General features: G+C 35.1%; 1 protein-coding gene across 2 annotated transcripts; it reads right to left on the bottom strand.

The window, feature by feature from the left end:
• Positions 1-5160: 5160 nt before the first annotated feature.
• Positions 5161-11110, bottom strand: KAPP (kinase associated protein phosphatase). 2 transcript variants are annotated; one of them, XM_079072364.1, is made up of 13 exons: positions 10806-11108; positions 9874-10069; positions 9584-9766; positions 9292-9467; positions 9060-9218; positions 8814-8960; positions 8631-8692; positions 7033-7168; positions 6679-6773; positions 6400-6515; positions 6184-6313; positions 5730-5784; positions 5161-5641 (listed from the first exon to the last, which is right to left on the bottom strand). In XM_079072364.1, exons 1-13 carry the CDS (start codon positions 10989-10991, stop codon positions 5483-5485), a joined length of 1800 nt encoding a protein of 599 aa, XP_078928490.1. In that variant the 5' UTR covers positions 10992-11108; the 3' UTR covers positions 5161-5482. The 2 variants fall into 2 exon arrangements, 1 of the variants encoding a protein (XP_078928490.1); XR_013721417.1 differs by having other exon boundaries at positions 5562-5641; positions 6396-6515; positions 10806-11110.
• Between the last annotated feature and the right edge of the window lie 1339 nt (positions 11111-12449).

Here is a 12449-nt window from a genome sequence, read left to right as displayed (position 1 = left end):
TTTGACAAACCCACACCTAAACTGCATGCAACAGTTAGACCGATAGGTCTGGGGTGACAAATGTCATAACATTTCCGACGCCTGAAGAACGTCGTTTTAGGCAACCTTGGTCATAGTATGGTTATAATAAACTCACATAAAGTATTAATAAACATTGGAATTTACGGGAACTTCATTAAAATTTAACGAGTTTATGTCGATTTAAACTTGCATTGTTTTACTATAAATATGACAAATTAATTGTACATTTCGGTCTTTGGGTTTTAAGACTACATTTACACATTAAGGAAAATATTGGATTTTCTAACACAAATACTACTTTTACAAACGAAAGGCTTTTAATAATACCAAACAAAAGCTTATGAACTCACCAACCTTTGTGTTGACACTTTTTCAAACAACTTGTATTCTCAGGAAATCATTAAACAGGTAACCAAGTGCTTTTGAGGATGGGGCGCTAAGGCGTCTACTATTTCATATTTTGTCAACATATTGTAATTGATTCGTAAACATGTAATTCATACAATGATGTCACTTTTTCAATTATATATATGTTGGTTGTGTTTGCTTCAATTACTATTACAATTGTTGTTATGATACTATACATGAAGTCCTCCACCCCCGGACGTTTCCGCCATCCTTGGTTTGGGGGTGTGACAGATTGGTATCAGAGCATAGTTTATAGTGAATTAAGTATATCAAACCACATAAGATATACAAACTATAAACACAATTGGGACTAATAGTCTCTGATTTGTGCATTTTTCAAATAAATATACTCTTAAAAAAAATGATTTTCTTGATTAAAGTATACATACATACATTACATGCTCGCATGGTATCATAACTAGCGAAAACATAAAGCAAAAGAAGAAGAGTTGAACATTTTGAGTATGCCTTAGTATATGTGGATTAAATCTGGGAAGGATATAGCCTGATCAACTATATCTGTCCGGGAATTGACTTGCATATACCGGGGGATGGTCAGGATGGGCAACAAATCTAACAAACCTAATAACACAGTACAAAGGATACTTTAAGAACTCAAAACTAAACATTTACAAATACTATAGGAGTATTTTGTGTTACTATAATAAATTATCTGAGAATTAAATAGGTCTTTATTTATAGATCAATAGCTGCTAAGTGGATGCGCTAAGGTCATATGTAACTAAGATGCTATAGACTTAGAATTTATGTATCTTTGTTTCACTTCCTGTCCTTGTTTGGTTGTGGTCTTGGAGTTAGGGTCATATATTCGAAGGACTATTATATCTTAATCACATATGACTGGTATGCACTTTGCAACTAATTAAGTTACCGATAAAGATCATTTTAAAATATAATATATTAATTATGTCCCGACTAAATTAGTATATGTGAAACTTTTACAAACAGTAATATAATATATTAGAGTACATCGATGAACACATCGTTCACAACACCTATAGGTTGCGAGCCTGCTAGTGTTCCACTGGACTGTCTAGAATAGTTCGTGGTTGTCATCCATACTTTGCTAGATGACGGGGCCAGCATTTGGGAACAAGGCTTCTCACATCGTCCACCTTTCACTCTTACCTCATGGTCTATATCACCTCTCAACTCATCATCCAACTCATATTTCATTTACCCATGTTTTACCCAATATATTACGTAGATATAAATACATATACAATTTAAATCATATAAAACTTGTATAAAATCGTTCATCCAGCATAAATATCAAGTATACAGATAATATGCACACATAGCACGTAGTTTATATAAAATACTTCATATCTATGTGTAATATGAAAGTAACTATGCACTCACCTGGTAAGGTGGTGACTCGGTACTCGGACAGCACTTCGTTATCTCAAAACAATTTTCCCTTGACAAAACCTAGTATCAATACCACTAGAGTTTAGTCCGACGTTAACCGCAACTAATTAATAGTCTAGCTATTATTACTATTATATAAGCGTTTAAACAATATTTTCCAACCACTATGTACAGACAGGGGCCAGACATAAAACACCGGAGGGCAGGACCATTTTGGCATATAGCACTTCTGAAATCCAACAACCCTATGCGGCCCTTTAAACCAGATTCCCCGTACCACGAGTGGTCAAAAAAGATATTATAACGACACTTATATAACTCATAATAATAGCCCAAATATTTATTATAAGGTCCTAATAACATTACTATATTTAAACATAAGCTATACTTAAGGTATGGTAAGCATATCTCACTTTCCAGGGGTTTGGCTAGTCGGGCTCTGCAGGGGCAGAACTCCCGAGCTGAAAGCTCTTCTTCTCGGAGCCTTCCGGCGCTCCGGGACTCGCCTCTAACATCTAAGAGGTGCTAGGGAAGAGGGAAGAGGGTTTGGGGGTAATGGGAGAGAAAGAGTATGAAAGGTGTGAGTTTTGGGGGTGATTTACGCCTCTATTTATAGGCTGTCTGGGCCGATTCACGTCGTGAGAAAGGGTGCTCACGTCGTGAGCCTTGCGTAGGCTCTAAGGCGAAGTCTGGTGCTGACACGTGGCGTCGGACGCAGGTAAAACAGCCAATCTTTAAAAATTCATAATTTTCGCATACGAACTCCGTTTTTGACGTTCTCTATATCCACGCGTAGGTAAAGACAAGATCTACAACTTTTCTTTTGACTCCATCGGCTAATTCTTGACTGATTTTAAATTTAATAGTATGAGAAGATTACACTGTTAAATGTCCGCGTAAAATTCGTAACTTCTTCATACAGACTCCGTTTTCGTCTGTCTTTTTATCGTTGAGTTCCTATTAATGATATCTTCAACTCTCATTTAGGTCGCGTAAGCCAAAAACCGCTCGAACTAAAATTCGAGTTTCGTGTCGCGCACTGCTAAGCCAAATCTTATAAAATTCATAACTTCCTCATACGAAGTCAGATTTGGGCGTTCTTTTCATGCACGCTCTCGGTTTAACGTATTCTACGACTTTCGTTTAGATCGCTAAGGCTAAAAGTCGCTCACTATTCACGTCTCTCGGTGTCGTGCCGGTTCTGTCGCGAAACTTCGACAGGTCATAATTCTTTCGTTATAACTCGGATTTCGGCGATCTTTATATGTACGGAACCCTTGTAACATATACTATAACTTGGTTAAGATTAATCTTTCTAAATAATCTTCTATGAAAAAATCGTTTTCGACACTTATTGTCTCTAAATTGACTAACCCGGATCTACGGGCGTTACATGGTATTAACCAACAATCAAAAGTTTGTCCACAAACACAATTATAGCCCTACTTTTGAACTATATGAGCTATAATGGTGCATTTGATATTTTGATTTATCAAGTTTTACAATAGTATATAAATTTATTCATATTTTCCGTATTAATCTTACCAATAATTTTACATAAAGTCTTTAATAAAACCATTATTGTCGGTGATCAAAAGTTTTCCGCTTTTCGGCAACCAATAAACTTGTGAGTCTAAACAATTTTTGCAATTGTACATATTTATTCTAAAAACAATCGTACAAATTTGACAAATGAATTTTTTCAAATTTCTCTAAAACACCAATTTAAATATTTTATGCATCAAAAGCTAACTAACCATGAAAATTTGTCATAAACGTTGTTTGTGACTTGCTACAATCAACTTTCTTGTTTAGAATTTTTGCAAAAGTTTTAATTTATTATTACAAATTTTCCCAAAATTGTGTTACAAATTTAACCCAATTTTTTACAACTTTTTTAAAATGAATATTGATAAAATTGACCATAAGGTGACAATTTTGTCACCATTGGATCGCTACATATCAAATTGTGTTAATTTATACCTTAAAGTTCCAAAATGTCACAATTTAGCCATTACATGCTTTATTGGGACATCTTTTGCGGCTTCTTCCCTTTTCCTTTGACTTTTAGTTTTTCATTTTATCCTTTCTGGCACTCTTATAGGAAGAATTATTATTATGCTTATCTTTACAGACACTGCATTTGACACCTTTTCTAGCTTTGCTTATTATATGTTTCCCTTCCTCATCGGTTATCTCTTTTTTATTTGTTGTTGGCCCACCTAGCATCATCCTACTCTTGGGTGTGAAGTAGTTAGTGTTTGTCAACATGTCACTATTGGATTGATGTTGTATGCAGGACCTTTAAGTACGTGGGTCCTTGTTCAGTTATGCTATAGCTGCAACATAATAAATAAAACTAATCACTCAAATACCACATCCTACAGGACCAAGTCATGTGTTAGAAGGTTAACTGTTATGCGATAACCCCATTCCTAACCTCAAACTTGTTATAACCAATTGGCACTACATAAAATGCATGTTTTTATAATTTAAAACATCAAAACATACCTTAATTAATGATGGTTGTATAGAAAAAATCTAACAATGAAAAAATACATTTAGCCAATTCTAAGTTCTTCCATTCTTTACAAAATTGAAGGAAAATAAAAATATGGTCTTCCATTTGTCATTTCGTCCACATTGAGTGTGTTCGGCACGAAATGTTTGAAAGCATTTGGAAGATTCTAGCGTTTGACAAAACGCTTCGTTTTGAACAGAAATGTTTGTTTGGCACTATAAACTTCTAGCATTTAGTTTAAACAAAACGCTTCAAATCCAAAAGCTACTTCACATAGCATTTAACAAAACGCTACCTGCTAACGGCTAACCGCTACCCGTTATTAGCTAGTTTTGCCGAACGCGTCCATTGTATATAGTATTCCCATCACATGATCCTAGTATCCTCATGCAATCCATAATTATACCATGGAAACTCTGAAGAAATCATATTTTCAACACTACCACCGGTCATATTAAAACAAAAACATAGTATAAAGTTGCTATTAATTTCAATCAAATATATGCCCTTAGGTATTAAGAGTATGAGTAATCTTACCAAGTTGCCATCAAGACATAATACAGTTGGTTTGAAAGTGATATACTTACATGAATGGTCAAAAGTTGATGTCTCAACAATCACATCACATCACATCAAAAATATAGATTGTGTTCGTTGGGTTATACTTAGACAAATAATTAAAGGTCCAAGAATATGGATTAGGCAAAGAGTTATGCAAGCAAGCCAGCGACACATATATATATATATATATATATATATATATATATATATATATATATATATATATATATATATATAAGTTAGTAAAAGAATAACCCTTTTGCAGAAAACTATTTATAAGCTTTTACTGTGGATGTCTGATTTGATTATAAGAAACTAATTAACATTCATTCAATTCGACCCCATCCAAACAGCACTAGTGATTCCAACTACCCCAAAATGCAGGGATGACAGGCAGGCAGGCAGGTGCAGCTTTCCCTATTTATGAACATAAGCAGCACCTTGTTGTTCTGGTTCCGGTTCTGGTTCTGGGGAGTGACTTGACTATATTTTACATATAATAATAAATAAGACAAGACAAGACAAGACAAGACAAGACAAGACAAGACAGGGCAAGGCAAGGCGTAAAGTTGTATTATCCTATACATCATCATTGGTGGTAATGGTTTGGTTTGTGTCGAAATCTAAGAAAATTATTGATGTGTTGTCCTTTGTACGTTGTGCTCTTGCTTCGCTCAACAAAACTTTTGCTATCTTTTCTGCTGATGAATATTCCTCAACTACATTTTTCTCCCTCGTCTTGGCAGCGCACAAACAAACAAGATTCAGGTTACAACACTTGAGATGATTTTAACTTAAGGCTAGAGTTAATGTAATGTAAACCTACCTGATGGACAAGTTGGATGGCCTTCTTAGAGTTGACAACATCCCAAAACCCGTCACTGCATCCAATCCAAACAAAATTAACATAATAACACAACTGAAGATAAATGAACACAGAAAAAGATTGCAATTTTTGCCCCAATGCAGTACAGCTTCTTATGTCTTGTTCTGCATACACCTTTTCTTTTCATGACATTGTAATCTGAAACATCTACCTCTACCCAACCATAGCAGTGAAAAATGATATAAAACACAAATGAATCAAAGTACGTTGTTGTTTCTTGCAATTAAGCCACAACCACGTGTATATGAATATACGAATAGCAACAAACACTTTGAAAAGAGAAACTAACATGACATGTGAGGGGAGGGGAGGGGGGCTGAGAATTTTGCAGATAATATATATATAGTAAAAAATAAGTTTAAAAAGAGTTTAGTTAGTGTAAACTTATACTTACCTAGCAATTATGGCAAAATCCTGGGTTTCTGAATTCATGTAAACGACTTGACTTATGTAAGGTTCACAACTGAATCGAGCATCCTGCTGCTTCAGAAACTTGTCTCCCAGCATTCGTGCAAGGTTTAAACCTGAAATTGTATTAGAAATATGAATGGAGTGAAAAAGATTTTGAATTTTATATCAAACTCTCTCAAGTCTGAAATGAATTACCAACCACATAATCTTGTTTCCCCATCTTTGAGAGCTTCTCCGGTTGCTTGAATTCGCATTCTTTCATTATAACTGGCTACTCGATGGTCTTCCGACATCTTAACTTGTTGCCCTTTAACACTGAATAAATTTCAACAACAAAAAGGTTATAGGTTATAGGTTATAGGTTATACACTCCCCTCCCTAACATTACAATAACAAACAAAGGCGTAACTTTAATGTTTAAATAAGAAAAATATATATATGTATGTATGTATGTATGTATAACAATTAACAAACATACCTTGCAATACAGGCTGAATCACCAACATTTGCACATTGAGCAAAGTAATTGTCATGACCATCACCCCAAATTAGAAGCACTGTTGCAGTACAACCCTGAAAACAGTTAGATTAGTAGTTTAGTACATTAAATGCTTACAATTATTTCATTTCAATCATCATATGGTTATTTTACAAGGACAGTGTCGATATCATAGGGACCAAAAATCCACTAAAGCAAAATGTAAATTACATCATCTTACTTTGGATCATTCATTATTTCAAATATGGTACAACAAACTCTGACAGTTAGTTGCTAATTGATTGATTTAAGAACTAAAAGGGGGTGGGGGTGAGAAAAACAAAAAAACCTCACCTCATATAAGTGGTCCATTTGTGCTTCTGTTTCAGAGAACGCTTCTCTAAGGACATCTGAAGCATCACAACGTGACAAAACATTCTCTCTTCTCAATGTATCTGATAAGATTCTAGTAACCATCTCAGGCATTATTCTGCACAGTTTATTCAAGTGTTAAATGCAACAATTTAATAGCAACCTACTTCTACTTTCATTGATTTCTTTATTATATTTATAGCATCCTACTTTTAACTTTTTCCTATTGAAATGTTAACCAGCTATAGCCTATTACTATGATGGGTACATTTTACAAATACAATGGAAGTACAATGCTACAATTGAGTATGTTTTTCGAAATACAATGCCTCCATAAGAAAAAAAAAATTGAAAGTGTGATGTTGTAATAGAAAGTAGAAACAGATGATACGGATAAATAAAATTGTAAGAAGCAGAGATATGGATAAGAAAAATGGCATATCAAAAATCGACATGCACTAATACTTTAAAAACAGCTTATAATACATCGTGAGATATGATAATAATTTAATGACTGCAAAGGAGGGTAGGGTAGTCTATTAAGATTGTTAATTTTAAATTTTTAATGACTGCAAAGGTGGTGGGAATGAAAAACTATACCCTAGAAAGTAAACAAGAATGTCTTCAGGCAATAAAAGACCATGTTTTATTTTTTTTTCCATCAAGTGCTGTTTGGATAAATGATATGTAAAAATTATCTGAGAAAATGATGGAAACCTCGGGAAAAATAAATGAGGAAGTCTCCCTTCTCTCTATTAAGTTGTTCTTTCTGCATTAAGTTAAAAAGAAACACCTGGATACATTGATTGGGTTATTTGAAAACTTTAGAACCAGGGGGGTGGGTAAAAAAAATCAAATAATCCCAAGCTAGTAGGATAATTGAAAATGAGAAGGAAGTGGAACTCGACATAATATATGATAAAAATAGTGTGAGATTAGAATTAGACAAGTGGGGTCTTTCCTCACATGACATGAGTGACATAGCATAGTAGGGGGTTGACATCAGGGTGGTGTGGTGGCCAATAATCAAACCAGAGATGTTTGCTGCTGGAACTGGACATAGGTTTCTAGGATTAAATATTATTTTCGATTCAAGCTAATAATACTTACATGTTAAAATGTTTTTATTTGACTATAATTTTTTTCATTTAGAATTTATAATTATAACGGTTTCAGATAACCAGTCAGCATTACTTAGCAGATTAACCAGTCATTCTCAGACTTGATTCACTTAGAAAAAGAAAGTCTTTGTCCAGCCCAAAAGGACTTCTGATGGAAAAAAAAAACAAAACAAAACAAGCCATGCATTCCAAAGTTTACATTACATGTTTTTTCACACCTGAATCTGATTGAGACATCAAAACGGTGATTAAAGCTAAAGTGTGACTGACAATGTAAATGGTTGAATGATGAAAATGCAATAACCTGTCAAAAGTTTGACTTAGGCACATAACATGCAGCCAAAAGGATTGAATTCCTTTTTGGATGATGGCATGGCACCAAAGGTGAACCCTAAAAATATTTGTATGTATGTGTGTGTATTTGAGAGAGAGAAAGAGAGAGGGAGGGAATATACTGACTTGCTGGCAGATGAGGCAGCAGCGGCTCCGCCATGTCCATCACAAATACCAAACAGTCCAAACTGCAAAAAAAAAAAAAAAAAAAAAAAAAAGAGATGATTGTATTGTATATTTGTATTATGTTATGTATATGAGTGGCCCTTCGAATAAGGCAATAAGAATTGTTATAAATTACAATAATACCTGATGAGCCCCAGGTAGGGGCCACTGGTAATAACATACATCTTCCATGGGCAGTTTCTTCCCACCTCTGCGCACAGACATAGGATCTGAGACTACTCCAACTCCAAATGGGATCTTCCTATTAAACCCACCAGATGCAATTTCAACCTGCAACCAAAATCAAAAATCTCAACTCCAAACGAGAAAATATTATTTATATTTATAAAACAAATACTAATACTAATACACTACAACTGAACGACTCACAGATATCTTCGAAGTTGTGCCAAGAGTTATTATGTCTCCACTATTCAGCTCAACCGGATCACCCCAATGTCTACTTCCAGTTTCAGGGTGGTGGACTGCCTTGGAATTCAACAGAGTTCCATTCAAGCTCCCCATGTCAACCACCTCCCATTTCAACTTCTGAAATATATCATACAATTTGTCATTCAACCAACACAATCCCCAATTAAGATTTAAGATATTACCATCTTACATTCAGGTTCCAATTTATCTTTGCATGCTTTCCTGACACTTCTGAATCTGTCACCAATACATCACTAGGAGATACTCTTCCAAGAGTCAATGGGAGCTTAGATTTGTTTGTTGATTGTACAGAGTAATGTGCACCACGTGAAGGACCAGAAATAACCTCCAATGTCAGGATGCTTCCTGCACTTCTAACACATGTATATATGATGACACGTCTTGCCAAAATCTCATAACTCATAACAATTGACTTGTAATAATCTATCTATCTATCTATATGCAAGGGAAGGAGAAATTACTTTGATCTGCACTCCGCCTGGAACTATCATTATCTGATTTGATTCTCGATTTGTTACTTATATTTTCCTTCGCACCATAATCTTCATCTCCAGCAGATTCCTTAATAACCAATGGACGCTTCAGTGTTTGACCCACCGCAACACTCTCAGATGGATCAGAAATATCCAAAATAAGACTATCACCTGGAAAAAAAAGCAACTTCTTTTTAGTTTTTACTGCTGGAAGGATAACTTTATTTACTCACCAAAACTATATAGTCTATAAAAAAGGGTCATGCCACATTACATACCATGCGACACCTTGACCTGGGGAGGTCTGGGTGGAAGCCTATGTTTATGGACAAGATCATGGTTTTGGTGTGAACTGAGATGCCCATCAGTTTGATGATGTGGACCTTCTGAAGGAGAATTCCTATGATGCTCGTCGATGTTGCTCTCAACTTCATCCGAATCATGAGAAATAAGGGGTCTTTCTACATCTTGAACCTATACAAGATAATGATCATGTGTAAGCATACGAATGTTACTCACCAATAGGGGATATACGCTATGTTTTGACTACACCAAATACATTCCTTTTTCAGATGGTGCATACTCCTAAGCATACTAAATGAGCACCATCCTTTCAAAACCAAAAAGTCACACTTAGTATCAAGGTGCAGATTATAGAGGTGCTGATACTTGGTCTTAACTCTTAATAATCATCCTTTTATGAAAGTTCCCTTTTTTCTTTTTATTATGTCTGAATGTTTTCCTAGAATTTAAGTTTGCAACGTTTACCATGTGTATTAGTCTTGTTCATGTCAGGGTCAAGCCAACTAGTATGGGTGAAGATTTGAATGTGCTTGCGTTGAAATATAACTGAGTCAACAGACACAGTCTCTTTTCCTAAACATGGTTCATAAATCTAAAAATGCGCTTACTTAATCAGGACTAAATTTTATTACAAACCAGCTTTCCATCGTTCAGTTATTCAATCATACGCGATTGTAAATACTGAAGGCCCAACAATTATCACCGCCTATAGTTTAGCAAAAACTACATCGCATTTTTATAATAATATACAAGGAAAAGCAAAGACGAACAAAAACCCTAAGAAGAAATAACGAAAAATGATAGGGATATACGATGTGTAAAATCAATAAATCTGCGCATATAAGAATGCTAATCGATCAAGCACCAAACAATCAAAAAAGACAAGAAATGGAGAAAGAAACAATACATCGGACGAGGTGGTAGCCTTGATGGTACGGGAACGGTAATTGCGAGCGAAAAAACGCCACGGTCTACAGGCGATGAGAATGATGATGAGGATCAGAAAGAGCATAAGGAGAAGGAGGTATGGTAGTAGACCACCGTTGGCGGTGACAATGCCGGCTACTACTGCTACCATCGGCTGCTTCGCCATCGATTGGGTTGAGACGTCTCTGTGTGCGTCAGGAAGAGAGAGAAAACTGAGCCAAACACCCTCCCTCACCCGGGCGCAGGCCTCTCTCTCACTACCGAGAACGTCGCTTTGAAATGGTCGTATTATTTTATATTATGTTACATCTACAACAACAATTGCAAAATGTTATAATGTTATAATTTGAATATATATTTTTTGTTCGACCTATTTTTTTAGTAATGACCGGGGACGGACGTAAGATTTCATAGTAAGAGTTTCACGGGAATTTTAATTAGAGGTGGCAAAAATTGACACGACACGAAACCCGACACGAAATAAACGGGTTTGGGTAAGATATTTCAACCCGTTTAAATAAACGGGTTGACACGACACGACACGAAAATTAAACGGGTAAGGTTAGGGTTGAGAATTTCAACTCGAATATGACTCGAAAATGACCCGTTTATTTATATGCAAGTTTTTTGAATTATTTAAATAAACTAGAAAGATACAAAACCAAAACCATAAGTAAAAGAAAACCTTCAAATTGAGTCGTTTTGTAATGTTGAAATGACTTAGCCGTCGAGATCAAGACTTCATTTCAGTTTTTCCATTCTCTCCCAAACTACTCAGTCTCTTTCACCACTCTCACATCCTCATGACCTTGTCATCCGCCTCCCCAACACCCACTCTTTTAATTTTGTCATCTGAACTTGCTATGACTTCATCTATTTTGCCTCCAAACTATTGATTTTTCCTTTCCGTCTGCCCAACTCATACTCTTTCAACATTCTCAATGTTTTAACATCACATGACACGACATATTTCAAGGTATAGCCCTAACTCGAAACCCGACACGAACTCGACACGAAAATAAACGGGTTGACACGACACGACACGTTAATTAAATGGGTCGGGTTAGGGTCAAGAACTTTCAACCCGTTTAGTGTTTCGACACGACACGAACCCGATGTAAAAAACCGGTTCAATTCGGTCATAGTTCGACGATCAAACCCCCGTGGGCCGCGATGCAATAAAGACCAATGGCACGTAGATTGGGGTCTCTTAAGTATAGGTGTTTGTAATTTTAATTTAACCAGCCGAGGTTTAACAAACTAATAAATTTTACATGGTTAATATATATAAGTTCAAATTTATATATATATATATATATATATATATATATATATATATATATATATATATATAAATATATATATAAATGTGTGTGTGTTAATTACCTTTGCAATTATCTAAATACATGTAGGATATGTAACGTGTATATATTCAAAATAAATATACACTTAAAATTTCGTGTTGTGTAAAAATCCTAAAAACCAAATACCTTATATACGTACATACACCAATACTTCTAATAATATATCAAATTCAAATAGAGGAATATACAAATACAAACAGCCAATGGACACTAATAAGATGACAGCCAATGGACACTAATAAATTGACAGCCAATGGACA

This window comes from Lactuca virosa, chromosome 9 (genome assembly GCF_052849685.1).
Source record: "Lactuca virosa cultivar CGN04683 chromosome 9, Lactuca_virosa_CGN04683_v6, whole genome shotgun sequence".
In the NCBI taxonomy this organism is placed as follows: domain Eukaryota; kingdom Viridiplantae; phylum Streptophyta; class Magnoliopsida; order Asterales; family Asteraceae; genus Lactuca; species Lactuca virosa.
The sequence above is the reverse complement of the archived record's forward strand: the minus strand, read 5'-3'. Positions and strand labels throughout refer to the sequence as shown.

Excerpts from the sequence above, each read along its gene's own strand:
- KAPP (XM_079072364.1), bottom strand. The coding sequence starts at position 10,991 with ATGGCGAAGCAGCCGATGGTAGCAGTAGTAGCCGGCATTGTCACCGCC. Across the intron at positions 8,961-9,059 it reads GCACAACTTCGAAGATATCT|GTTGAAATTGCATCTGGTGG; the intron begins GTGAGTCGTTCA and ends TTTTGGTTGCAG. Across the intron at positions 6,314-6,399 it reads TGGGGAAACAAGATTATGTG|GTTTAAACCTTGCACGAATG; the intron begins GTTGGTAATTCA and ends ATACAATTTCAG.